The sequence below is a fragment of the Somniosus microcephalus genome, chromosome 10, assembly GCF_052327205.1.
Source record: "Somniosus microcephalus isolate GS21.2 chromosome 10, FLI_Smic_1.0, whole genome shotgun sequence".
Taxonomy (NCBI): domain Eukaryota; kingdom Metazoa; phylum Chordata; class Chondrichthyes; order Squaliformes; family Somniosidae; genus Somniosus; species Somniosus microcephalus.
The window spans coordinates 181131829-181157195 of record NC_140996.1 but is presented as its reverse complement, the minus strand read 5'-3'; the positions used below and the strand labels follow the sequence as shown (position 1 = coordinate 181157195).

Below are 25367 nucleotides of genomic sequence, written 5' to 3'. Positions count from 1 at the left end.
CAGGTATGATTCGAAGCAGACCAGCCAGTGTTTAAAGTCTGCGGCTGAGTTTGCTGCTCGTGGGTTCAGGTCCAGGTACGGCGGTCTGAGGGCTCGCAGCCAAGCTGGCTGGTGTGGCTGTGCTCCTGGGAGCTGCGCTGGTGGCTCCTCCGCCGGTTGTGACTCGTTGTCGGACATCATTAAATTTAGTCAATAAAATTGATATACCTATCAATTCCTCCAATAAAAGGCGAAGAGTTACGAAGGTGACTAAAGGTTTTTATTGACTAAATAACAGCCCACTCTCGTGGGTGATCCGATCCAAGCAGGAGGAATACCAGCCAGTCGCTCACCTTTATACCTGGCCTGGTGGGTGGAGCCAAGGCGGAGTCGGCAGTGGTCATCCCAGGTATAGCAGTGTGGCAAGAGGCGACCTCGTACCGTGATACAATAGTGGTCAGTGATACAGTTATAACGAACAGTGGTGAACAGTGCTAACTACTAACAGTGATACGATAGTGAACGTGGTTTACCACAGGTGGGTAGGGTCTTTGATGATGGACCGTGACCTCTGTAAACAGCGTTTCTGGTATATGTGCTCTATGGTCAGTAGCCGGGTGCCGGTAATGCTCTTGCACATTGCTCTCTTTCTGGACTACTATTGTTGCACCATCTTGCAAGGATGTAACTAGGACTTACACCCATAAGAAATGTCTTCATTCTGAAGCAACATACAACAGCCAGGGCACTACACATCATACATAATCAATGTCTGCTTTTTAAAAATAATGGACCAAATTTCGCTGGAGCGGAACGTGCTTTATTAGTTGTTTGTTTGTGCACATTCAGGTTTTTTAAAAATTGGTAACGTTTAAAATTTTTGCCCACAAAATTGCTAGAAGTGAGAGCTGACAATGGCATAGTGCGGGAAACAGGGCCTCTGTGACTTTGGTGAATGACGGGACCAACAGTGTATCTCCTTAACCAATGAGATTTAATGATTGAGGGAAAAAAAAAGGACTGAGAAGGAGGGTGAATTAGAATTCAATGTCAAATGGGGCACATAGAGAAATTAAGAGAGGGTAAGAAAGACTGGATAAAGAGAGAGAGAAAAGGAGACAGAAAGGGAAAGGAACAATTAAAAAAAGACAAGAGGATAACCAGGGAAAGGGTAGGGCCCATTAGGGACCAAAGTGGCAATCTGTGTGTAGAGCCAGATGATGTAGGCGGGGTTTTAAATGAATTTTTTGCATCTGTGTTCACTATGGAGAAAGACGATGCAGACATAGAAATCGGGCAAGGGGGCTGTGACATACTTGAACATATTAGCATCGAGAGGGAGGAGGTGCTAGCGGTTTTAGCAGGCCAAAAAGTGGATAAATCCCCAGGCCCGGACGAGATGTATCCCAGGCTGCTGTGGGAGGCAAAGGAGGAGATTGCAGGGGCTCTGACACAAATTTTCAGAACCTCTCTGGCCACAGGGGATGTACCAGAGGACTGGAGAACAGCTAACGTAGTACCATTATTCAAGAAGGGTAGCAGGGATAAACCAGGGAGTTACAGGCCAGTGAGCCTAACATCTGTGGTAGGGAAATTATTGGAAAAAATTCTGAGGGACAAAATTAGTCTCCACTTGGAGAGGCAAGGATTAATCGGCGATAGTCAGCATGGCTTTGTCAAGGGTAAATCATGTCTGACAAATCTGATTGAATTTTGAGAGGGGGTGACTAGGGGGGTGGATGAGGGAAATGCTGTGGATGTGGTTTACATGGACTTCAGTAAAGCTTTTGACAAAGTCCCGCATAGGAGACTGGTCAAGAAGGTAAGAGCCCATGGGATCCAGGGTGCCTTGGCACGTTGGATCCTAAACTGGCTGAGTGGCAGGAGGCAGAGGGTGATGGTCGAAGGTTGCTTTTGTGACTGGAAGCCTGTGTCCAGTGGGGTACCTTAGGGATCGGTGCTGGGTCCCTTGTTGTTTGTGATCTACATAAATGATTTGGATGAGAATGTAAAAGGTATGATCAGTAAGTTCGCAGATGACACGAAAATTGGTGGGGTGGTAAATTGTGAGGAGTAAAGCCTCAGGCTACAGGAAGATATAAACGGGTTGGTCAGATGGGCGGAAAAGTGGCAAATGGAATTTAACCCTGAAAAGTGCAAGGTGATGCATTTTGGACGAACAAATAAGGCAAGGGAATACACAATGAGTGGTAGGACCCTAGGAAGTACAGAGGGTCAGAGGGACCTTGGTGTACATGTACATAGATCCCTGAAGGCAGCGGAACAGGTCGATAAGGTGGTTAAAAAGGCATATGGGATACTTGCCTTCATTAGCCGAGGCATAGAATATAAGAGCAGGGAGGTTATGATGGAGCTGTACAAAACGCTGGTGAGGCCACAGCTGGAGTACTGTGTGCAGTTCTGGTCGCCTCACTATAGGAAGGATGTGATTGCTTTGGAGAGGGTGCAGAGAAGATTCACCAGGATGTTACCTGGGATGGAGCGCCTCAGCTATGAAGAGAGGCTGGACAGGCTGGGGTTGTTTTCCTTGGAGCAAAGAAGGCTGAGGGGGGACCTGATTGAGGTGTACAAAATGATGAGGGGCATAGATAGGGTAGATAAAGAGGAACTTTTCCCCTTAGTAGGGGGGTCAATAACAAGGGGGCATAGATTCAGGGTAAGGGGCAGGAGATTTAGAGGGGATTTGAGGAGGAACTTTTTCACCCAGAGGGTGGTTGGAATGTGGAACTCAATGCCTGAAAGGGTGGTAGAGGCAGGAACCCTCAACATTCAAGAAGCATTTGGATGAGCACTTGAAATGCCATTGCATACAAGGCTATGGACCAAATGCTGGAAAATGGGATTAGACTGGACAGGGATGGATGGGCGGCGCAGACACGATGGGCCGAAGGGCCTCTTTCTGTGCTGTAAAACTCTATGACTATGACTCCATGACTATGACTAATTCACAACCTGAAGGACTGAGACTCCACACTTATAATTGTTCACTTTCTGGGCAAGAGAGCTTTATTAGCAGTCATTAACAATTACCACATCGACTAAAATTTACTTGCGCTATTAGTTACAAGACTTGACTTTCGGTGGCGAATTTAATGGCCAATCAATGTGCAAATGCAGTAACAGGGAGATTAAGCGCGAGATGCCGTTTTTGCAAAGCTAATGGCGGAGCGGTACAAACCGGGCAGCAACTTGTGACGATTCGCAATTCACAGGGTATCTCTTCCTCGCTACATGTTGCTGGTCGATTTGCGCATTAATAATGGCGTGCATTGTTCAGATGCCGCTATATATGAAGTATAACACTAGACCTTCCGTTTATTGTGCTTCAATCCAAACCTTAGATCACCAGTAGAATTTTGGAAATGAGGGGGCTGGGTGACTGAGTGGATTAGTACTATATCCTTTTACCTTTTAACAGTTCTGCACTTGAGGCTGAAACGGTTATACTCATTTCACACAACAACATTCCTGCTGGCAGAGAGGAGATTTTTTACCTGCCTGGATTGGTTGTGAACTCAAGTCCCATAAGCAAAAGTACAGGGTACCAATCCCCATCAACACAAATTTCTCCATCCCAGACTTTCAATGTTGAATCATATTTTCAAAAAATGATTATGCACATCTTCGGTGTATTAAACTCTTACCACACTTGTAGTGTAAAATACAAGCATGACAAATTGCAAGTGTATTGTAGTACTACATTTTTTCAAGCATTACTGTGGTTTATCAATAACATTCAAAAAAATACTGTTTGACTAAAATCTGAGCAAGCTTCCCTGTATGGAATAGGAATTACATTCAAAGTATGTGACACATCAAGGATGTCAATATTTTGTCCACTTCTGTTCATAGTCAAGTACAACACCACACAATAGCAAAACATGATGTGCTCTTGCATAAATGCCAGTAGTTCCACATTGACATATAGCTGAATTCAGAGAAAAAAACTACTATAAAATGTTTGAACAGGGCACCTCCCCACCTAAAGCTTTTCACCTTTCAAATGATCAACCATCAAGTGAACTTGCTGAGTTATAACAATGTCAAATTTAGTGTAGGGAACTTGATTAAAGGACTTGCCCCAGTAGTGCCATCTTTCAATCACAATCCAGTTCGTTACTACTGCAGACCTATTCTTCCAAGTTTCATGCAACCAGATCATCTTAAATTTGAATGTTAGTTTATTATACATACAGTATATAGATTCCTCCTCCCTCAAAGAAAGCTATTTAATTTTTTATTGATTCCAGAAAGAGAGCAGGACTTGAGCTTCTGTCAGTCCCTGGGCTGTGACACCAAGTATCAGCAAGCCAACACTCAGCATGCCTCAAATATGCTTCATCAGTTGCATAAAATGTACAGAAATTTGTGTACACTAATGCTTTTTACAGATGTCTGGTCAAATTAAAAATTGGCATTTGTTCAGTACATACATTCTACATCCTAGGGTACTTAAGAAAGTGGCCCTAGAAATAGTAGATGCATTGCTGGTCATCTTCCAAAAGTCGATAGACTCTGGAACAGTACCCATGGATTGGAGGGTATCTAATGTTACCCCACTATTCAAAAAAGGTGGTAGAGAGAAAACGGGGAATTATAGACCGGTAAGCCTGACATCGGTAGTGGGGAAAATGCTGGAGTCCATTATAAAAGATGTAATAGCAGAGCACTTGGAAAACAGTGGCAGGATCGGACAAAGTCAACATGGATTTACAAAAGGTAAATTGTGCTCGACTAATCTACTGGAATTTTTTGAGGATGTAACTGGTAAAATAGATAAGGGAGAACCAGTATTTGGACTTTCAGAAGGCTTTCGATAAGGTCCCGCATAAGAGATTAGCGTGTAAAGTTAAGGCACATGGGATTGGGGCAAGGTATTGACTTGGATAGAGAACTGGTTGGCAGACAGAAAGCAAAGAGTAGGAATAAACGGGTCTTTTTCCGAGTGGCAGGCAGTGACTAGTGGGGTACCGCAGGGATCGGTCCTAGGACCCCAGCTATTCACAATATATATTAATGATCTAGACGAGGGAACTAGATGTAATATCTCCAAGTTTGCAGATGACACAAAGCTGGGTGGGCATGTGTGCTGTGAGGAGGATGCCGAGAAACTCCAGGATGATTTGGACAGGTTGGGTGATTGGGCAGAAGCATGGCAGATGCAATATAATGTGGATAAATGCGAAGTTATCCACTTTGGTGTCAAAAACAGGAAGGCAGATTATCTGAATGGCAATAGATTGGGAGAAGGGGAAGTGCAACAAGACCTAGGTGCCCTTGTGCACCAGTTGCTGAAGGTAAGCATGCAGGTGCAGCAGGCGGTTAAGAAGGCAAATGGTATGTTGGCCTTCGTAGCAAGAGGGTTCGAGTACAGGAACAAGGATGTCTTGCTGCAGTTGTACAGGGCCTTGGTGAGACCACATCTTGAGTATTGTGTGCAGTTTTGGTCGCCTTATCTGAGGAAGGATGTTCTTGCCATGGAGGGAGTGCAGCGAAGATTCACCAGGCTGATACCTGGGATGGCAGGAATGACGTATGAGGAGAGATTGGGTCGATTGGGCTTATACTCGCAGGAGTTTAGAAGAATGAGGGGATCTTATTGAAACTTATAAAATTCTAACAGGACTAGACAGACTAGATGCAGGAAGGATGCTCCCGATGGTCAGGGAGTCCAGAACCAGGGGTCACAGTCTAAGGATAAGGGGTAAGCCATTTAGGACAGAGATGAGGAGGAATTTCTTCACCCAAAGAGTGGTGAACCTGTGGAATTCTCTACCACAGAAGGCAGTGGAGGCCAATTCATTAAATATGTTCAAGAAGGAGTTGGATATATTGCTTAAGGCTAAAGGGATCAAGGGATATGGGGAGAAAGCAGGGACAGGGTACTGAATTTGGATGATCAGCCATGATCTCGTTGAATGGAGGAGCAGGCTCGAGGGGCCGAATGGCCTACTCCTGCTTCTATCTTCTATGTATCTATGTACAACATCTTTCAATAGCCACTGCTCCATTATTTTATTTTACCAATTACTAACAAGAACAACTTGTATTTATATAGCGCCTTTAACATAGTAAAACATCCCAAGGTGCTTCACAGGAGTATTATAAGACAAAAAATTTGACACCGAGCCACATAAGGAGAAATTAGGGCAGGTGACCAAAAGCTTGGTCAAAGAGGTAGGTTTTAAGGAGCGTCTTAAAGGAGGAAAGAGAGGTAGCGAGACGGACAGGTTTAGGCAGGGAATTCCAGAGCTTAGGGCCTAGGCAACAGAAGGCATGGCCACCAACGGTTGAGCGATTATAATGAGGGATCCTCAAGAAGGTAGACTTAGAGGAGCGCAGATATCTCAGGGGGTTGTGGGGCTGGAGGAGATTACAGGGATAGGGAGGGGCGAGGCCATGGAGGGATTTGAAAACAAGGATGAGAATTTTGAAATTGAGGCGCTGTTTAACCGGGAGCCAATGTAGGTCAGCGAGCACAGGGGCGATGGGTGAACAGGACTTGGTGCGAGTTAGGACACGGACAGCCGAGTTTTGGATTACCTCAAGTTTACGTAGGGTGGAATGTGGGAGGTCAGCCAGGAGTGTGTTGGAATAGTCAAGTCTAGAGGTAACTAACACATGGATGAGTGTTTCAGCAGCGGATGAGCTGAGGCAAGGGCGGAGATATGCGATGTTACGGAGGTGGAAATAGGTGGTCTTAGTTATGCTGCGGATATGTGGTCAGAAGCTCATTTCAGGGTCAAATATGACACCAAGGTTGCGAACAGTGTGGCTCAGCCTCAGACAGATGTTAGGGAGAGGGATGGAGTCAGTGGCTAGGGAATGGGGTTTGTGGCAGGGACCGAAAACAATGGCTTCGGTCTTCCCAATATTTAATTGGAGAAAATTTCTGCTCATCCAGAACTGGATGTCTGACAAGCAGTCTGACAATTTAGAGACTGTGGAGGGATCAAGAGAAGTGGTAGTGAGGTAGAGCTGGGTGTCGTCAGCGTACATGTGGAAACTGACGCTGTGTTTTCTGATGATGTCGCCAAGGGGCAACATGTCGATGAGAAATAGGAGGGGGCCAAGGATAGATCCTTGGGGTCACCAGAGGTAACGATGCGGGAGTGGGAAGAGAAGCCGTTGCAGGTGATTGTCTGGCTACGATTAGATAGATAAGAATGGAACCAGTAATAATACTATTTAGCTCCGTTTCCACCTTTTAAAAGCTTAGAAATTGTTCCTAATCTAAGATCTCCAAAGTCCATCATACAACCCTTCCTACCAACTAATATGCCTCGCAAAAATGACAAAAATAAATTACACAACATATTTACACCAAAATGCTAATCCTTATAGCACCTTCTACAGATGTAACACTTGCATTTATATAGTACAGTTAACATACAGAACAATCCAAGGTACTTTTCAGTGGAACAAGAGGAACGGAAACACCGAGCTTAGGTGAAAAGATGGGTTTTTGAAGGAGGGGGGTAGAGCGGTCTCAGTAGAAAATTCTAGAGAGGATGGCCTAGGCGGCTTTAAGGCCTACCATTAATGGTGGGGTGGAGGGAGCATAGGATATTCAGGATGCCAGAGTTGGAAGATCAAAGGGGATGGAGAGCCGGTCTGGAGAAGGTTGCTGAGGTAGGGTAGAGCAAAGCTGTGCAGGGATTTGAAGAGAGCGAGATAGTATATGTTGGTGAGGACAGGAGTAATGGATGAGTGGGGCTTAGTGCAGTAACAACTGCATTTTAGACAGCTTGGAACTTATGGAGCCTAGCAAGGAGAGCATTGGAATAACCGAGTCCACAGGTGGCAATGAATAGATAACACCATATTTAGGAATCATGTCACTGTGGGGGGGTCAAAGGTATCCCGGAAGGTGACAATAATTTTGGGGGGGGGGGGGGGGGGCGTGTGGGGTAGATGCAATGACTGCATCCAAGTAAGAAAGAGTGGAAGCAAGCAAGGGTAGTCCCATGAAGTTGGGAAACAGAAGAGCAGCTGTGGAGGACAGAGTGAAAAAGTGCATTAAATGCTTCAGAAAAATCAAGAACAGAGAGGGAAAGTGCACCACAGTCAATGCCACAGGGGAGGTCATGCGTGAATTTGATCAGGTAGTCTCAGTGTTGTGTCATGGGCAGAAACCAGACTACAGAGATTCATACAGTGAGTTTCTGGAGAGATGAACACAAAGTTGGAAAGTGATTATAAACTCGAGGTACCTAGTGAGGAAAAGAAGGTTAAAATGTGACTACAGTTAGAGAAGACAAATGGATTGAAGATAGGTTTTTTGAGTAACGGGGTACTGCTGTGGACTTGAAGTGGTAAGGTGTGGTACTTGAGAGCTACTATGGAAGCCAGGAGTGGTAGCTGGGTGATTAGGAGTTGTGTGGGCAGGGGATCTAGAAACAAGAGGTGGATGTCATCAAAGAGGTGAGTTCAAAGAGGGCAAGAAGGGGAATGGGTGAGAAACTGTAAAGTGACAAGATTTGGGGGCTGTAAAGATGGAGTGATGGTGGCGAGGTCTGAGATGAAGAGGGAAAGGAAGTAGCTACATGGATGGTCTCTATCTTAGAGACAAAAATTAAAATCCCATGAGCTCCTTGTATTTGGTATTGGATGTAACTATGGAGGAAGGGGGCAGGAAAAAGGGGTTTTCAGAGTTGATTAGAAGTGTAGAATGGGAGGTTAGTGTTGCCTTTTCCCTCCACAATTTTGAAGCAGTAGCCAGATTTGGTAGATGAAAGTGAGGTATGGTAAAGTTTGATGTGGTCGAGCCAAATCTGGTGATTTATGTAAAGGTTGGTTTTGCATCAGATATGGTTAAGTTTTCATCTTACTGATTTAAGGGAGTGAAGTGGGTGGTGCACAAGGGGATAAGAGGGTGAGCAACAGGAATGGGAGATTGTTTTGCAGAGAACAAGGGTATTAAAATGGAGGTAAGGGAACAATATTAAAGCATTTGCTTCAATTGGGAAGTGATGCCGCCACATGTAGCCCCCTGAAGCAGTGTTAATCATATTTGACAAAATGATTTGTTGAATAATTTTTGAGTCCCGTTTAAAAACTGCGCTCACCTGATACTGAGGCATCATTCCCAGTGGATTATTTTGACTACTGTCGAACGTTAAGACATCAAAAATTCCAACACAATTGACACGTAACCTGGGAAAAACAAAAAAGTAGAATTCAGGAACATTTTTGTAATTAATGCAATTTTTCATGGCTTCAGACTTAATTTTGAACCTGAAGGTTAACAATCATTCAGCTTTGGTCATGTTCAAACTGAACTTTCAAGTTCCAATTTAAAAGAAATTCAAAATGCTACATGGGTCAAAATTTTGTTGATTTAAATAATGACAATACTGAAGAATGAATTGCAGTCAGTTAAATCACTGACAATGTGAAAGTTAAAATTTGGCACATGGTTCAAAATAAAAATGTGCAAAAATCTGAAGAGAAGAAAAAAAATTAAAATTTATACAACACAATCAAGGACAAAAATCACTGGATACGAACATAAGAATTAGGAGCATGAGTAGGCCTTTGGGCCCTTCGAGCCTGCTCCGCCATTCAATAAGATCATGGCTGATCTTTGACCTCAACTCCACTTTCCCACCCGATCTCCATATCCCTTGATTCCCCATGAGTCCAAAAATCTATCTCTCTCAGCCTTGAATATACTCAACGATTCAGCATCCACAGCCCTTTGGGGTTGAGAATTCCAAAGATTCACAACCCTCAGGGTCCAGAATTCCAAAGATTCACAACCCTCGGAGTGAAGAAATTCCTCCTCATCTGAGACTTAAATGGCTGACACTTTATCCTGAGACTATGCCCGCTAGTTCTAGACTCTCGAGCCAGGGCAAATAGCCTCTCAGCATCTACCCTGTCAACCCCCCTCAGACTCTTATGTTTCAATGAGATCACCTCTCATTCTTCTAAACTCCAGAAAGTATAGGCCCAATCTATTCATACAGGACAACCCTCTCATCCCAGGAATCAATCTAGTGAACCTTCATTGCATTGCCTCTAAGGCAAGTATATCCTTCCTCAGATAAGGAGACCAAAACTGTGCACAGTACTCCAGGTGTGGTCTCACCAAAGCCCTGTACAATTGTACTCCAAGCCCCCTTGTAATAAAAGCCAACATGCCATTTGCCTTCCTAATTGCTTGCTGTACCTGCATGCTAACTCTCTGCATTTCCTGTATGAGGATGCCTAAATCTCTCACTAACATTTAATAGTTTCTCACCATTTAAAAAATATTCTGTTTTTCTATTCTTCCTACCAAAGTGAATAACATCACATTTCCCCACATTATACTCTGTCACCTTATTGTCCACTCACTTAACCTGTCTATACCCCTTTGCAGGCTCTTTGTGTCCTCCTCACAACTTACTTTCCCACCTAGCTTTGTATCATCAGCAAACTTGGATACATTACACTCGGTCCCCTCATCTAAGTCATTGTAAATTGTAAACAGCTGAGGCCCAAGCACTGATATTTGTAGCACCCCAATAGTTACAGCCTGCCAACCTGAAAATGACCAGTTTATCTCTACTCTCTGTTTTCTGTCTGTTAACCAATCCTCTATCCATGCTAATATATTACTGCCACCCCCATGAACCTTTATCTTGCGTATCAACCTTTTATGTGGCACCTTATCGAATGCCTTTTGGAAATCCAAATATACTACATCCACTGGTTCCCCTTTATCTACCCTGCTAGTTACATCCTCAAAAAACTCCAATAAATGTGCTAAACACAATTTCCCTTTCATAAAACCCTGTTGACTCTGCCTAAACATATTATGATTTTCTAAATGCCCTGTTGCCACTTCCTTAATAATGCATTCCAGCATTTTGCACGACAACTAATGTCAAGCTAAATGGCCTGTAGCTCCCTGTCTTCTCCCTCCCTCCTTTCTTGAATTGCAATAAAATCATTGGATAAAACCAAGATGGTTTTAAAGATGGTAAGACCAAGGGTTAAAAGTTGATACCCAAGTGCGTCTTACATAGTTCCGATTATCAAAATCCACGACAAGGCCTTGGACAACGTGGACCACTTTCCATACCTCGGGAGCCTACTGTCAACAAGGGCAGACGTCGACGACGAAGTCCAACACCGCCTTCAGTGTGCCAGTGCAGCCTTCGGTCGCCTGAGGAAGAAAGTGTTTGAAGACCAGGACCTCAAACCCGGCACTAAGCTCATGGTCTACAGAGCAGCAGTGATACCCGCCCTGCTGTATGCCTCAGAGACATGGACCATGTACAGCAGGCACCTCAAAGCACTGGAGAGGTACCACCAACGCTGCCTCCTCAAGATCCTGCAAATCCATTGGCAGGATAGGCGCACCAACATCAGTGTTCTTGCTCAGGCCAACATCCCCAGCATCGAAGCTTTGGCCACGCTCAATCAGCTCCGATGGATGGGTCACATTGTCCGCATGCCCGATACGAGACTCCCAAAACAAGCGCTCTACTCGGAGCTCCGGCACGGCAAGAGAGCCCCAGGTGGGCAGAGGAAACGCTTCAAGGACACCCTCAAAACCTTCTTGAAAAAGTGTAACATCCCCATCGACACCTGGGAATCCCTGGCCCAAGACTACACAAAGTGGAGAAGGATCCAGGAAGGCGCCGAACACCTCGAGTCTCTTCGCCGGGAGCAAGCGGAAGCCAAGCGCAGGCAGCGCACGTCAACCCAAGCACCCCACCCACCCGCCCCTTCAACCACCATCTGCCCCGCCTGTGAGAGACTGTAGGTCCCGCATTGGACTCATCAGTCATCTGCGAACTCATTTTTTAATGTGGAAGCAAGTCATCCTTGGTTCCGAGGGACTGCCTTAGAAGGAGAAGACACAGTTTAAATGAGTGAAGGCCCCCAAGTTTCTTCGGTTTTTCTGTGAAGGTGACATTTTTTTTAAAGTTTAATAAAGATTTTGTCCTGAAAAAGTCAGTCTTAAAATTCATAATACAAAACCAAATAATAGGTTAATAGAATGAGACATCTTACGCAACCCCTCACAACTGAGTTTCTTTCAATAAATCAAGCCATAAATCCATTGTAAACTTTTTTTAAATTACAAAAAGAAATCTATGTTGCATTATTACTGGGTTAGTTTTTCCACGTTTCTTCATAAATGTACACCATTGGAATAGAAATAGAATAATTTGTGGGCCAATAAACAAATACAAGCATAGTGCCAATATTTGTTGGATTATGGCCCAGAAATTCGGGTCGGAGGCTTCCCGCGGGTGCAAGCCTCCGACCGGCACTTACCTAGCGCGCCGGCCGTTGAGCTGTGGGCCTGCGTGGGATTCCGATCCTGGGCCTCCTCCAACTGCCGGCGCGCAGTGCTTGCGTATCCCAGGGGCGCAGTTAGTTCGATGCGTCCCCTGGGATCACGTGGGCCATGGAGAGCCAATGGTAGCAGGGAAATGCCCATTCATAAAATTGACAGGAAGAGCTGTCAAAACTATAAATACTATAAGCCCCAAAACATCACTAAAACTTCAAATAAATTTTTTAAAAACCCCACAGTTTTAAAATAACTATAAATTACATAAAATAACTATTTTAAACAATAATTTAAATTTTTGAAAAAATTAATTACATTTTCTAATGGGGCTAAAAATAAACTTACCTTTCTTTAAAGTATTTAAAAATAATAAACCTGTGGAAAAAATGTTTTAATCTTAATTAATTCACCACTTACCTTGTTAAAAGCAGGCCTTACGCCTGTTTTTTTACATGTGTAACTCCTGGAGACTTACCCTCCTGGAGAAAGCTGCAAAAAAAAACGTACGTTCCATGTGCACGCACTGCCTCTCCGGCGTACACGTTCGACCTCTGAATCCCTTCCTTTAAAGGAACGGAAGTTCCGGTTTCCCGCACATGCACGAAACTGGCACTTCCATTGGGCCTACGGGTGAGTACCCCGTGCGTACTCACCCGTGGAGACCCGAATTTCTGGGCCAATATAGCAAATATTTAAGCAATTCTGAACATTTGAAAAAGTATGCAAATTTTAAACAGAAAAATTGGTTCTGGACTAAAGTATCTCAATTCAGAGTTTTACCTGGTTTTACCAGTTATAAGAATCTTGGTTGGGTCCATGACACGACAGGCCAGTCCTGCTGTATGAATGGTCCGCAGCGCTGAGCTCAATTGGACGATGTAGGCCCAGATAAGCGATTCTGGCAGTAATCCTGCATGTTGGCGAGGGAGAGGTCCATCATGTTGTCCTAGGTTAAACAACAGGAATACCCTTTTGTATGTTAGCTAGTTAACTCATGGTGCCAGCAGGGGTAAAATGAAAAAACAGCAAGACTCTATCATCAATGAAAGAAACTGGAGACTGGCTTCTGGTCAGGATCTTTATGCAGCGATTTGAGGGACAGCAAGTCTTCAGAGAATCTAGAACTTCAGGATGGATAGCCACTTCAGAGATTTCCCCCAACAAGTTTGAAGGTGGGATGACCATCAATGAATGAGGACCAATGTAGGCTTTTATATTCATAAGGAGTTTAACCGAGTGGAATATGTCCCCATATATATCCTCAGAAATTGAATACACCTTTTCAATCTGCTAAGAGACATTATTATTTTAGTAAAGTATACATTTGAAGCACTTTTGGATGTCGTGAGGCCACAAAAAGCACTATATAAATGCAAGTAATTTCTTTCCATGGTGATCTATCACTAAAGTAACATTGTTTATGAGGCAGCCTGCACTCGAGTAGCTACCTTCATTTAAGTAAATATCAATGCTTTGAACCTGCCTGGAGGTGCTTGAATACCAGCTCAAAAACCTCTGGATTAACCCAATAGGCGAATCCAAAGTACCAACTCCTACATAAATGGAATCCTGATGCATACATCCATCCTGAAACATAAATCATTATACCAGCTCCAGCTATAAATAGAAACCTAAAAATTGGGCAGCAAAAAATAGCGCAAAATTAGCACTCTATTAATGCTGAAGTACCATAATATTTGTTAATTAGAATAAAGTACACTACTATGCAACAGCACAATCTATATTTTATGCATTTCCTTTTCAAGTGGTGGATAAGCAGGGGGGTTCTAAGGCAGCCACAATGTTAGCTTTGTGCAGGTGTTATAAATGAGAATCAGCTTGAAGCTGAAGAAATGTATTGGTCATCTGTTAAACTAGGAGAACATTTGCTACCACATCCCTTACAAATAAAATTCATGGACAAGGACAGCAGATGGCTTGGTAAGATAAGACTCATTTACTGCCCACAGTGTCTGACCCAAGGAACATGTGACCTAACCACTTAACCACGAGTCCCAATTCTCAACTGTCAACTATATCATTTTGGTAGCACGGAGTAACGGGTGACATGGAACTAAATTTACCATGCAGATTTAATTCCCTGTTTGTAGTTTTGTTTCCATTTCCTTGTGGCTCACCCACATTTCTTTCTTGCAATGATAAACTACCACAGGACTTTTCACAAAGGTTAGAAGTTTCTTGTTTAAGTAACTTCGCTGGACTCATGACACTTCAGATACAGTAGATTCTACACACTTCTATAATCCTTCTTGCAACGATTCTCACCCAATTAAAAGATGCACACAAAATCTAATACAATTACAAAAACTTTCATAAATCTGAGTTTCTAAATACTGATGTTGAGACATGGCAAAGCATTTTTCTTGACCAGTTATTAGTCACATGTCAAAACCAATCACCAAACTTAAGAGTTTCCAAATTAAAATCCTGAGAAATCCACATAAATAGTTTTTATTTAGCTGATATGGAGTACATATTCCCTCCCTCCCACTCAGTGAGGTCACAGTTCACTTAACTAAACCCAGAAAGCTTAGCCACAGGCTGGGTGGGACAAGGTGCTGCCAGAGTTAGCCAGCTAAAATCATGTAGCTTACCAAGCTTTTCACTGTTTCTCCAGGTGGGTTAGTGTTCACTTTTGATAGCAAAGTATTGAAAGCTAACTATTTTTACCACCTAATATGATAATTACTAAATAGGCGAAGAAGTATTTTAATTTATAATGTATTTCTGCTTACCCCATTTCCTTTTAGTGAAATAGGCATCAGCACTGGGGTCATTGAAGTGCCTGTTCATCATTGTCTCTGCTCCAGCATGGAAGTCATAAGCAAATACAAGTGCTGTAGACAAAGCAACCAATAAAATCTACATAGACAAATTAACTTGCAGTTCGCTTTAGCTCTTGAGGAAAAAATCCTAAGTTTCAAATGCTTGCTTTTCTTTAACTCAGAGACCATTATGTTTGATGGGAAACGCCACAACATATAAATGAGGTAAAAGTAGCCTCAGAAACAAGAGATCCTAAATGCTCAATTGATTCACTACACAAACATTTTATTTTCAAGGCAGTTTGTGCATTATGGTAAATGTAAAGATTTGGAAAAAACATTCAGCAGTTTTTTTCTCTTACTGATGGAGAACACTTCCAGTATGCCACCTCACAAATAACAAACTTAGTATTTAGGTTGCCATTTTTGAAGATTACAAGTCTTAGGAATACAAAACTCACTTGGTTTTTGTGAAAATCTGACCATGAACTTGTCCAAATATTGCCTTGATTTGTCACATCAGTAAACCTTATCCTCAACCAGATTAGTTTTATTAAAACATTTAACATTTTCAATATCTTACTTGGATAAGCACATTCTTGGAATATGCACCCATTATTCATGAAAACGAACCTCATGTGAGACTAGAAAGTTCAGAAGATTTCCCCCCCCACCAGATGCCCAGCAGAAGCCATCGACATTGTGTTGATTAACTCCTTTAAAAAGGAGCTGGATAAATGTCTGGTTGGAAACAGGACTGGTGATTATACAGCCAGGTATAGGTTGTGATGGTCAACTACATTAGGACACAATGGCTTGAATGCTGTCAGGGTCTTTGTGGGGAAGGGGATGGGGGGAGACATTTTTTTCCCAAAGGACAGGAGACCATCTTCAAACAGTGGTGATGGGTAAATATTCTGGAAGTTTATACCATTAACCTTGCAATCTAAAAATATTCATGCAGAACCTAATAAAAGTATATTATTGTAGATTATACACGGTCTATGGAAACAACAACAAATTGTATTTATATAGCACCTTTAACATAGTAAGGCACTGCACAGGAGTATTTTAAGACAAAAAATTTGACACCAAGCCACATAAGGATAAATTAGGGCAGGTGACCAAAAGCTTGGTCAAAGAGGTAGGTTTTAAGGAGCGTCTTAAAGGAGGAAAGAGAGGTAGCGAGGCGGAGGGGTTTAGGCAGGGAATTCCAGAGCTTAAGGCCCAGGCAACAGAAGGCAAGGCCACCAATGGTTGAGCAATTATAATCAGGTGTGCTCAAGAGGGCAAAATTAGAGGAGCGCAGATATCTCAGGGGGGTTGTGGGGCTGAAGGAGATACAGAGATAGGAATGGGCGAGGTCATGGAGGGATTTGTAAACAAGGATGACAATTTTGAAACTGAGGCGCTGCTTAACCGGGAGCCAATGTAGATCAGCGAACACAGGGGAGATGGGCGAATGGGACTTGGTGCGAGTTAGGACACGGGCAGCCGAGTTTTGGATGACCTCAAGTTTACGTAGGGTGGAATGTAGGAGGCCAGCCAGGAGTCCATTGGAAGAGTCAAGTCTAGAGGTAACAAAGGCATGGATGAGGGTTTCAGTAGCGGATGAGCTGAGGCAATGGCGAAGATGGGCGATGTTATGGAGGTGGAAGTAGGCGGTCTTTGTTATGCTGCGGATATGTGGTCGGAAGCTCATTTCAGGGTCAAATATGACACCAAGGTTACGAACAGTGTGGTTCAGCCTCAGACAGATGTTAGGGAGAGGGATGGAGTCAGTGGCTAGGGAACGGAGTTTGTGGTGGGGACTGAAAACAATGGCTTCGGTCTTCCCAATATTTAATTGGAGAAAATTTTTGCTCATCTGGAACTGTATGTCGGACAAGCAGTCTGACAATTTAGACACCGTGGAGGGGTTGAGAGAAGAGGTAGTGAGGTAGAGTTAGGTGTCATCAGCATACATGTGAAAACTGACGCTGTGTTTTCAGATGATGTCGCCAAGGGGCAACATGTAGATGAGAAAGAGGAGGGGGCCAAGGATAGATCCTTGGGGGGGAATACCAGAGGTAACGATGTGGGAGCGGGAAGAGAAGCCGTTGCAGATGATTCTCTGGTTACGATTAGATAGATAAGCACTCTGATGGGCTGAATCGTCTGCTCTCTTTTATCCTATATTATTGTGGTTCCAAAGAATGAGGAAGACAATGCCAATGCAGGCAATCTAATAATTTTTTTTTTCAACTTCCACATAGATTATCCAAAGCAATAAAATTTACTGAGGTAGAAAACTCTGAACTGCTATTAGGCCGGCTTGGAGCACAACAGCACCAAAATGCTTGCCATCTTCAACACTTTGATCAAATAAATGTTTCTTTCTCTTAAATCAGAATAATAATGCTTGTTCGAAGTAGGTAAGTTACTCCATTTGACTGCCATGTAGACTGTTTTGAAAAACCCTGTGTATACAACCCAATTCACCACCAAACAAAACTGACTAAACCTTTACTGTACTAAAGTTCTGTGCTATGTTCTTATAATGGAAGAAGTCTATGGTGACAGAAAAAACTTGCATTGTAATACCAAAGATAAATTAAACTCAAATTTTAGGCAAGAATAATGGATGTTGTCTTATCAAAGCTCTAACAAGGATCAACAGAGCATGAAGCTCACTAACTCTACAGGCTCAAGTTGAAGCAACAAGTGCAAGTCTTTAAAGTTAAAAGTCACAAGAAACTGTATGCTCAAATGAATAAACAGCATATTCACAGAAGTCTATACCAACCAGAAGATAGTTGTTTTAACAAAATAATTTTCCCCGAGAAAGGTAATATCAAGCATAAACTACTAGAAAAGGTTTAACTTTCAAGCACCTTTCACGAAGTTCAATACAACTAGTGCAACAGGAATTCTCACCGAGGTATCTGAGGACAGAACTTAAGTAAGCAGCAAACATAAGTTAGAACAGTTTGAACCTTGCACCCCAATAGGCTACAGTCAAGATCCAAATACCAACATTCAAGGCTTCGTCATTTAGCATTATAGGTTCTTAAGGTGAAAGCTCCTTAAGATGCTACCAAGACATTAGTCAATGAAGTATTTTGGTTCTGATGAAAGGTCATCGACCTGAAATGTTAACTCTGTTTCTCTCTCCACAGATGCTGCCTGACCTGCCGAGTATTTCCAGCATTTTGTTTTTATTTCAGATTTCCAGCATCCGCAGTAATTTTGCTTTTGTATTAACGTTATTTGGTTGTTGGTCCTCTCAACAGCTAAACCATCAAAGGTTGTAAGCACTCTTTCATACCTGTCCCCAAAGATGCAATGGGCATTGTCTGTATGGAATCTGAAAGAATTGATCGATGCTCAGAGCAAGAAAGTCCAAGTACCAAGTTTTCATCAAACGATAAAGGATTACTACACACAACCGCTATTCCTGATTTCAGCTGCAAAAAGGAAACTAAAAGTGAAAAAGAATTTCCTGTTCCAGGAGACTGATAGACCACCTAGTGTTATGGCTCAATAGTCCTGAATCAAAATAAAATTTGCCTGTCAAGATCTACTTGCAATTTCTTGCTCTGGAATGTTGCAGGAGATTGATTACTGGGCAACCCCATCTGTCGATGATCCAAGACATTGTACGATGCAGTGATTCCCAAGCCGTATGTTTATAGCACACTACATACAACCTGCTGCAAATTTGTTCCCCAAGAACAGCAGAGTGAGAGTTTATTTACTTGTTAAGAGGCTTGTAGCTGAATGCACACACCTCTGATCCTTGATCCCACGAGATAAATAAGACAAACAGCAGTACCTAATGTTTCAGTCTGATCCATACATTTGGCATATGCTTCACAGAGACTCCTTGTTCTCCAAAGTCTGGGTGAGTGAACAGGGTTCGGGGGGGGGGGGGGGGTGGTGGTGGTGGGGTGGTGGGAGGCTTTCTTTGGTAAAAGTGTTTTAGCACAGGCCTTTTGTTCTTGAGGTGCAAAATTATTATTTTTTTGCTTTCCCAAAACATGCATTTCCTTAGGCCTGGAGAACTTAGGATGTTTAAAAATTTGCTCTTCGGATGTGGTATTCCTATTTGCCCCAAGAAGGTAGTGGGGGGCCTTGCTCCATGAACATTTGCAGTTCTTGTGGTGATGGTGCTCCCACAATGGTGTTAGGTAGGGAAGTCGAATATATTGATCCAGCAATGAAGAAGGAACAGTGATATATGTCCAAGTCAGGATGGTGGGGAACTTGGAGGTAAGAAAGAAAACATGCATTTCTATAGCGGCTTCCACAACCTCAGGACGTCCAAAAGTGCTTTACAGCAAATGAAGCACTTTTGAAGTGTAATCGTTGTAATACCGCGTTCAAAACGCATTAACCAATTTGCGCACAAGGTCCCACAAACAGATAAACTGATTTTAGTGATCGTGGTTAAGGGTTAAATATTGGCCAATACACTGGGGAGAACTCCCTTGCTCTTCTCCAAAATAGTGCCATGGGATTTTTCACGTTCACCTGAGAGGGCAGTCTCATCCAAAAGATGGCATCTCTGACAGTGCTGCACTGAAATGTGAGCCTAGATTATGTGCTCAAGTCTCTGGAATCGTACGTGAACCCACAATCTTCTGACTCGGAGGTGAGAGTGCCATCAATGACTCAAGGCTGACCCTCGCCTTGTAACAGTGTTCCCACAAAATTGCAGCTCTTGTCCTTGATGGTAGAGGTTCCAGGGGAGCGAGGTGCTGTTGAAATTACTGAGTTGCTGCAGTACATCTTTTAGATTGTACATACTGCAGACACAGTGCTGGTGGTGGAGAGGGTGGATACTGAATCAAGTGAACTGCTCTGTCCTGGATACCATCAAGCTTCGGATACCATCAAACTTCGAATGTTATGACTGCACCCGTCCAGCCAAGTGGCGATTCCCCACTCTAGCTCAACACACAGTCTAAGACACCAAAACACTGATTTACACAGACTGTTTATGCTAGCAAGACACCAGTGAAGTTAATTTTTACTATGTAGGCTGCTATCTTCATTTGCAGGTTATCTTGGTTAGACTGTATTCCAATTATCCAACTCTTATAAGTCTTCTTCTGGGGTATGAGGGATGTCGGCAATAGGTTAGTTAAAACCAGTTTCCTCAATAGTTAAGGAAACTTTATACAGTTAGGCCAAGTTGGACCATACCAAACTAACAAATTCTTCCAAGCCCACATAGGTGATGACAGACTGACAAATTCACAAAATCCAGGACCCAATAATTGCCTATAGCAGGACTCGTGGGTACATATTGACTAAACTGGAAGGTCATGAGAGTATTAGTCATGAAAAGAAATAATTAAAGCTCATTATATATGAGTTCCAAGGACTTTCCTCCTCCACTTGCTCTGTAAAAGGACCTTCCTGAGAATTGGAAGGTGGCTGTATATTTGACTTCAATCACTAAATTTACTCCAGTATTGAACTAAAGCTGCAGTTCAGTGCGGAGGCGGAGTGCTCTTGCAATCAGAGCTGCATAAGGACATTGGTGGCCCAATGAATAAGTTCCATTAACGGTCCTGACCTGCAATCAATTCTTTTCTGATGTGGAGCTGATAATGTGCCTCTTGGAGGAACTGGAACATGATGCTTGCTTGCATGGAGAATTAAAGAGTTTTTCTTGCTCAGGATTTTCTTCCAGTGAATCAAACACTTCAAATGGTCCCTACTGCAGGCTTTCAAACAGAGTTCAAAATATTGAAAATTATCCAATGTCAGTAAACAATGCAATGATCATTGGGTCTGGTTACTGGAAAGGGTCAGAACTATTTTAGTAGATATTGAAGTTGGATGTTGTCACTGATGATGATTTGACCTGAAGATCTAATGGAGGCAGTAGAGAGTTGATACTTCATTTTTGAAATGTAAAAATACAAAAAACATTTCACTGAGGTTATGACAATGCCCTGCAAATTGAATCTTCAAAATTAAAAACTTCCTGCAAATCCCAACACACTATTTTAAGTGTTGTTTGATGAAATAGCCAATAGATACAACAGCTGAAACTGCAGCTTACAATGAGAAAAAACAGCTGAAACTGCAGCTTACAATGAGAAAAAACAGAGTGGGCAAGATCATTAAGCCAAGATGGCTTCCACAGTAGCAAACCTTTAAACTGTGTTACAAGTGCAGGTCCTCATTTAACAGCGTATTCATTGGTATGTGGAGATCACACAAATGAAAGAGCAATATACTTTGGAGTCTATATCCATTATGTTATTGTGACAATACTAATATAGGTTGCTTATTGGAAAGTTACATTATAATTGCAGAGAAAAGTTTATCAAATACTTGTTACCCAAGGTATCATATCATTGTGCTTTTATCATTATGCAAGAAGGAAGGAACATGAGGGCCACACATTGCAAGCTTCATAAAACCTTGGCTTTTGATTAATTCACAAAAACGTGAAAGCAAAAATGATGATACACTTAGCCATTCTGGTTCTCCAAAGGTGTTTCTTCCATAAAATCTAATGGTAATCTTCATTTATAGAAAAGTTAGGTGGGGTGAAAGTGTGTGTGAATTTAAGTCTTCTTAGACCAAAATATGGCAAAGTAGGAGTCAGGTAACGTGCTATCACTTCACTGCAATGTCAGATACGAGAACAACCAAAAAACACTGACATGTTATTTAGCCATTTTGACTATCACTAGAGAAAACTAATGGGGCTAAAGGCCGACAAGTCCCCTGGACCTGATGGCCTGCATCCTAGGGTCTTAAAAGAAATGGCTGCAGAGATAGTGGGTGCATTGGTTGTAATCTACCAAAATTCCCTGGATTCTGGAGAGGTCCCAGCGGATTGGAAAACCGCAAATGTAACACCCCTATTCAAGAAAGGAGGGAAGACAGAAAGCAGGAAACTATAGGCCAGTTAGCCTAACATCTGTCACTGGGAAAATGCTGGAATCCATTATTAATAGCAGGACATTTAGAAAATCATAAGAAAATCAAGCAGCGTCAACATGGTTTTATGAAAGGGAAATCGTGTTTGACAAATTTGCTAGAGTTCTTTCAGGATGTAACAAACAGGGTGGATAAAGGGGAACCAGTAGATGTAGTGTATTTGGATTTCCAGAAGGCATTCGATAAGGTGCCACATAAAAGGTTACTGCACAAGATAAGAGCGCATGGGGTTGGGGTAATATACTGGCATGGATAGGGCATTGGCTAACTAACAGAAAACAGAGAGCCAGGATAAATGGGTCATTTTCGGGTTGGCAATCAGTAACTAGTGGGGTGCCACAAGGATCAGTGCTGGGGCCTCAACGATTTACAATCTATATTAATGACTTGGATGAAGGGATCGAGTGTACTGTAGCCAAATTTGCTGATGATACAAAGATAGGTGGGTTAGCAAATTGTGAGGAGGACACAGAGTCTGCAAAGGGATATAGACGGGCTAAGTGAGTGGGCAAACATTTGGCAGATGGAGTATAATGTGGGAAAATGTGAGGTTATCCACTTTGGAATGAAGAATGAAAAAGCAAATTATTATTTAAATGGAGTGAGATTACAAAATGCTGCGGTACAAAGGGATCTGGGGGTCCTGGTACATGAAACACAATAAGTTAGCATGCAGGTACAGCAAATAATTAGGAAGGCTAATGGAATGTTGGCCTTTATTGCAAGGGGTATGGAGTATAAAAGTAGGAAAGTTTTGATGCAACTTTACAGGGCGCTGGTGAGACCGCACCTGGAGTACTGCGTACAGTTTTGGTCTCCATATTTAAGGAAGGATATACTTGCATTGGTGGCAGTGCAGAGAAGGTTCACTAGGTTGATTCCTGGGATGAAGGGGTTGATGTATGACGAAAGGTTGAGCAGGTTGGGCCTATACTCATTGGAGTTTAGAGGAATGAGAGGTGATCTTATTGAAACTTAAGATTCTGAGGGGGGTTGACATGGTGGATGCTGAGAGGATGTTTCCCCTAGTGGGGGTATAATTTCAGAATAAGGGGTCGCCCACTTAAGACGGAGATGAGGAGGAATTTCTTCTCTCGGAGGGTCGTGAATCTTTGGAATTCTCTACCCCAGAGAGCTGTGGAGGCGGAGTCACTGAATATATTCAAGGCAGAGATTGACAGGCATTTGAACTACAAGGGAGTCAAGGGGTATGGGGTGTAAGTGGGAAAGCGGTGTTGAGGCTAAGATTGGATCAGCCATGATCTTATTGAATGGCGGAGCAGGCTCGAGGGGTCGACTGGCCAACTCCTGCTCCTGTTTCTTATGTTATGTAAGAGGAGATATAAACAAACAACATCCACCTCAGACATGACCTATATGCTGTGGTCCTTGCAAATCATAATTTGAAGAGGGTCATGGGGAAACTCATCATAGCTTTTCCCAATTTAACATATTAAGACCGGTGCAGTTAAAGTTGAATACTCTTTGAATCTGACAGTTCAGCTCCTTCACAATGTAAAGCTCAGTAACTCTTCCCAGCTCATTTCTCCATCATTGGTAATCTCTTCCAGTCCTTTCCTTCCCCACATGAAGTACATATTGTTCTATAATCCTCCACCCTTTGAGTTTCCCAAACCATACAACTCCTGCAGCTGAGCAGGTGGTGGCCCTTCTTTCAGTTGAAGAATAGCCACTATATTTTGTCCCAAGACATATATGTTGTAGTTTGCCCTGTTCTTCTGGCTTATTGAGGATATATTTAGGCAAACAGTCCAATGGGGATAAAAATGGGAAAACATTGTGCAGATAACCAGTATGAAAATTGCATTGCACATGTACACTATGAAAATTACATTGCTACTCAGAGCTCAAAACCAGTAATATCAACTTGTCTAGTTAGAAAAATTGCCCCAAATTGCATCTGTTTCACCAAGTAATAACAAAGATCTACAACAACTGTCTGCTAGAAAATGTACACTATACTGCTTACGTTGGCCATTATAGGAAAGAAATAACTACTCACAGTGTTCTCCAAATGCTTTGGTGGTGAATACTTCTCTAAGTGTTACTGTATTTGAATGCTGTATCTTCTTCCACATGTCCACTAAGACCATACACTTTGTGTTTACAAGACGAAAGCCTGGAAAGTAATCAAAGTGCTAGGTTAAAACATGCCCTTTTATCTCTGGGATCTGGTCCAGTATTTCAGTTGATCGTAACGGCCCAAGTGAAATTTGAACAGTTTGAACTTCTTGTTGCAAAGAAAATAGAAACATAGAAAAATAGGAGCAGGAGTAGACCATTTGGCCCTTCGAGCCTGCTTCGCCATTCAATGTGATCATGGCTGATCCTCTATCTCGCGCTCTCCCCATACCCCTTGATGCCTTTTGTGTCTAGAAATCTATCTTCCTAAATATATTCAGTGGCTTGGCCTCCACAGCCTTCTGTGGTAGAGAATTCCACAGGTTCACCACCCTCTGAGTGAAGAAACTTCTCATCTCAGTCCAAAATGTCCTACCCGATATCCTGAGGCCCCTCGTTCTAGAACCCCCCAGCCAGGGGAAACATCCTCCCTGCATCTAGTCTGTCGCCCGGTCAGAATTTTATACGTTTCAATTGGATGCCCTCTCATTCTTCTAAACTCCAGTGAATACAGGCCTAGTTGACCCAATCTCTCCTCATACGACAGTCCTGCCATCCTAGGAATCAGTCTGGTGAACCTTCGCTGCACTCCCTCTATAGCAAGTATATCCTTTCTTAGGTAAGGAGACCAAAACTGCACACAGTACTCCAGGTGTGGTCTCACCAAGGCCCTGTACAACTGTAGTAAGAGATCCTTGCTCCTGTACTCAAATCCTCTTGCAATGAAGGCCAACATACCATTTGCCTTCCTAACTGCTTGCTGCACCTGCATGTTTGCTTTCAGTGACTGGGGTAGAAGGACACCCAGGTCCCTTTGTACATCAGCATTTCCCAATCTATCACCATTTAAATAATACTCTACCTTTCTGCTTTTCTACCGAAGTGGATAACTTCACATTTATCCACGTTATACTGCATCTGCCATGTATTTGCCCACTCACTCAACCTGTCTAAATCGCCTTGAAGCCTCTTTGCATCCGCCTCACAACTCACAGTCCCACCTAGTTACGTGTCGTCAGCAAACTTGGAAATATTACATTTGGTTCCCTCATCCAAATCATTTAAATATATTGTGAATAGCTGGGGCCTAATCACTGATCCCAAGAACTGAATGGCAGTGACACTCAGACTATTGGGATGGTTATGGTCAATGAAAAAAATTACACTAGTGTATTAAGGGATGGGCTTCCAAAGCCATT

General features: G+C 42.7%; 1 protein-coding gene across 1 annotated transcript in view; it reads right to left on the bottom strand.

The window, feature by feature from the left end:
• The window catches only part of pan3 (poly(A) specific ribonuclease subunit PAN3), a 157950-nt gene that overhangs the window by 23118 nt on the left and 109465 nt on the right, over window positions 1-25367 (bottom strand). The window contains exons 10-13 of the mRNA XM_085999285.1: window positions 24050-24166; window positions 15052-15153; window positions 13076-13241; window positions 9069-9156 (exon numbers count right to left, since the gene is read on the bottom strand). Of these exons, the coding sequence (XP_085855411.1) occupies window positions 9069-9156; window positions 13076-13241; window positions 15052-15153; window positions 24050-24166 (473 nt within the window). The remainder of the gene's footprint in view (window positions 1-9068; window positions 9157-13075; window positions 13242-15051; window positions 15154-24049; window positions 24167-25367) is intronic.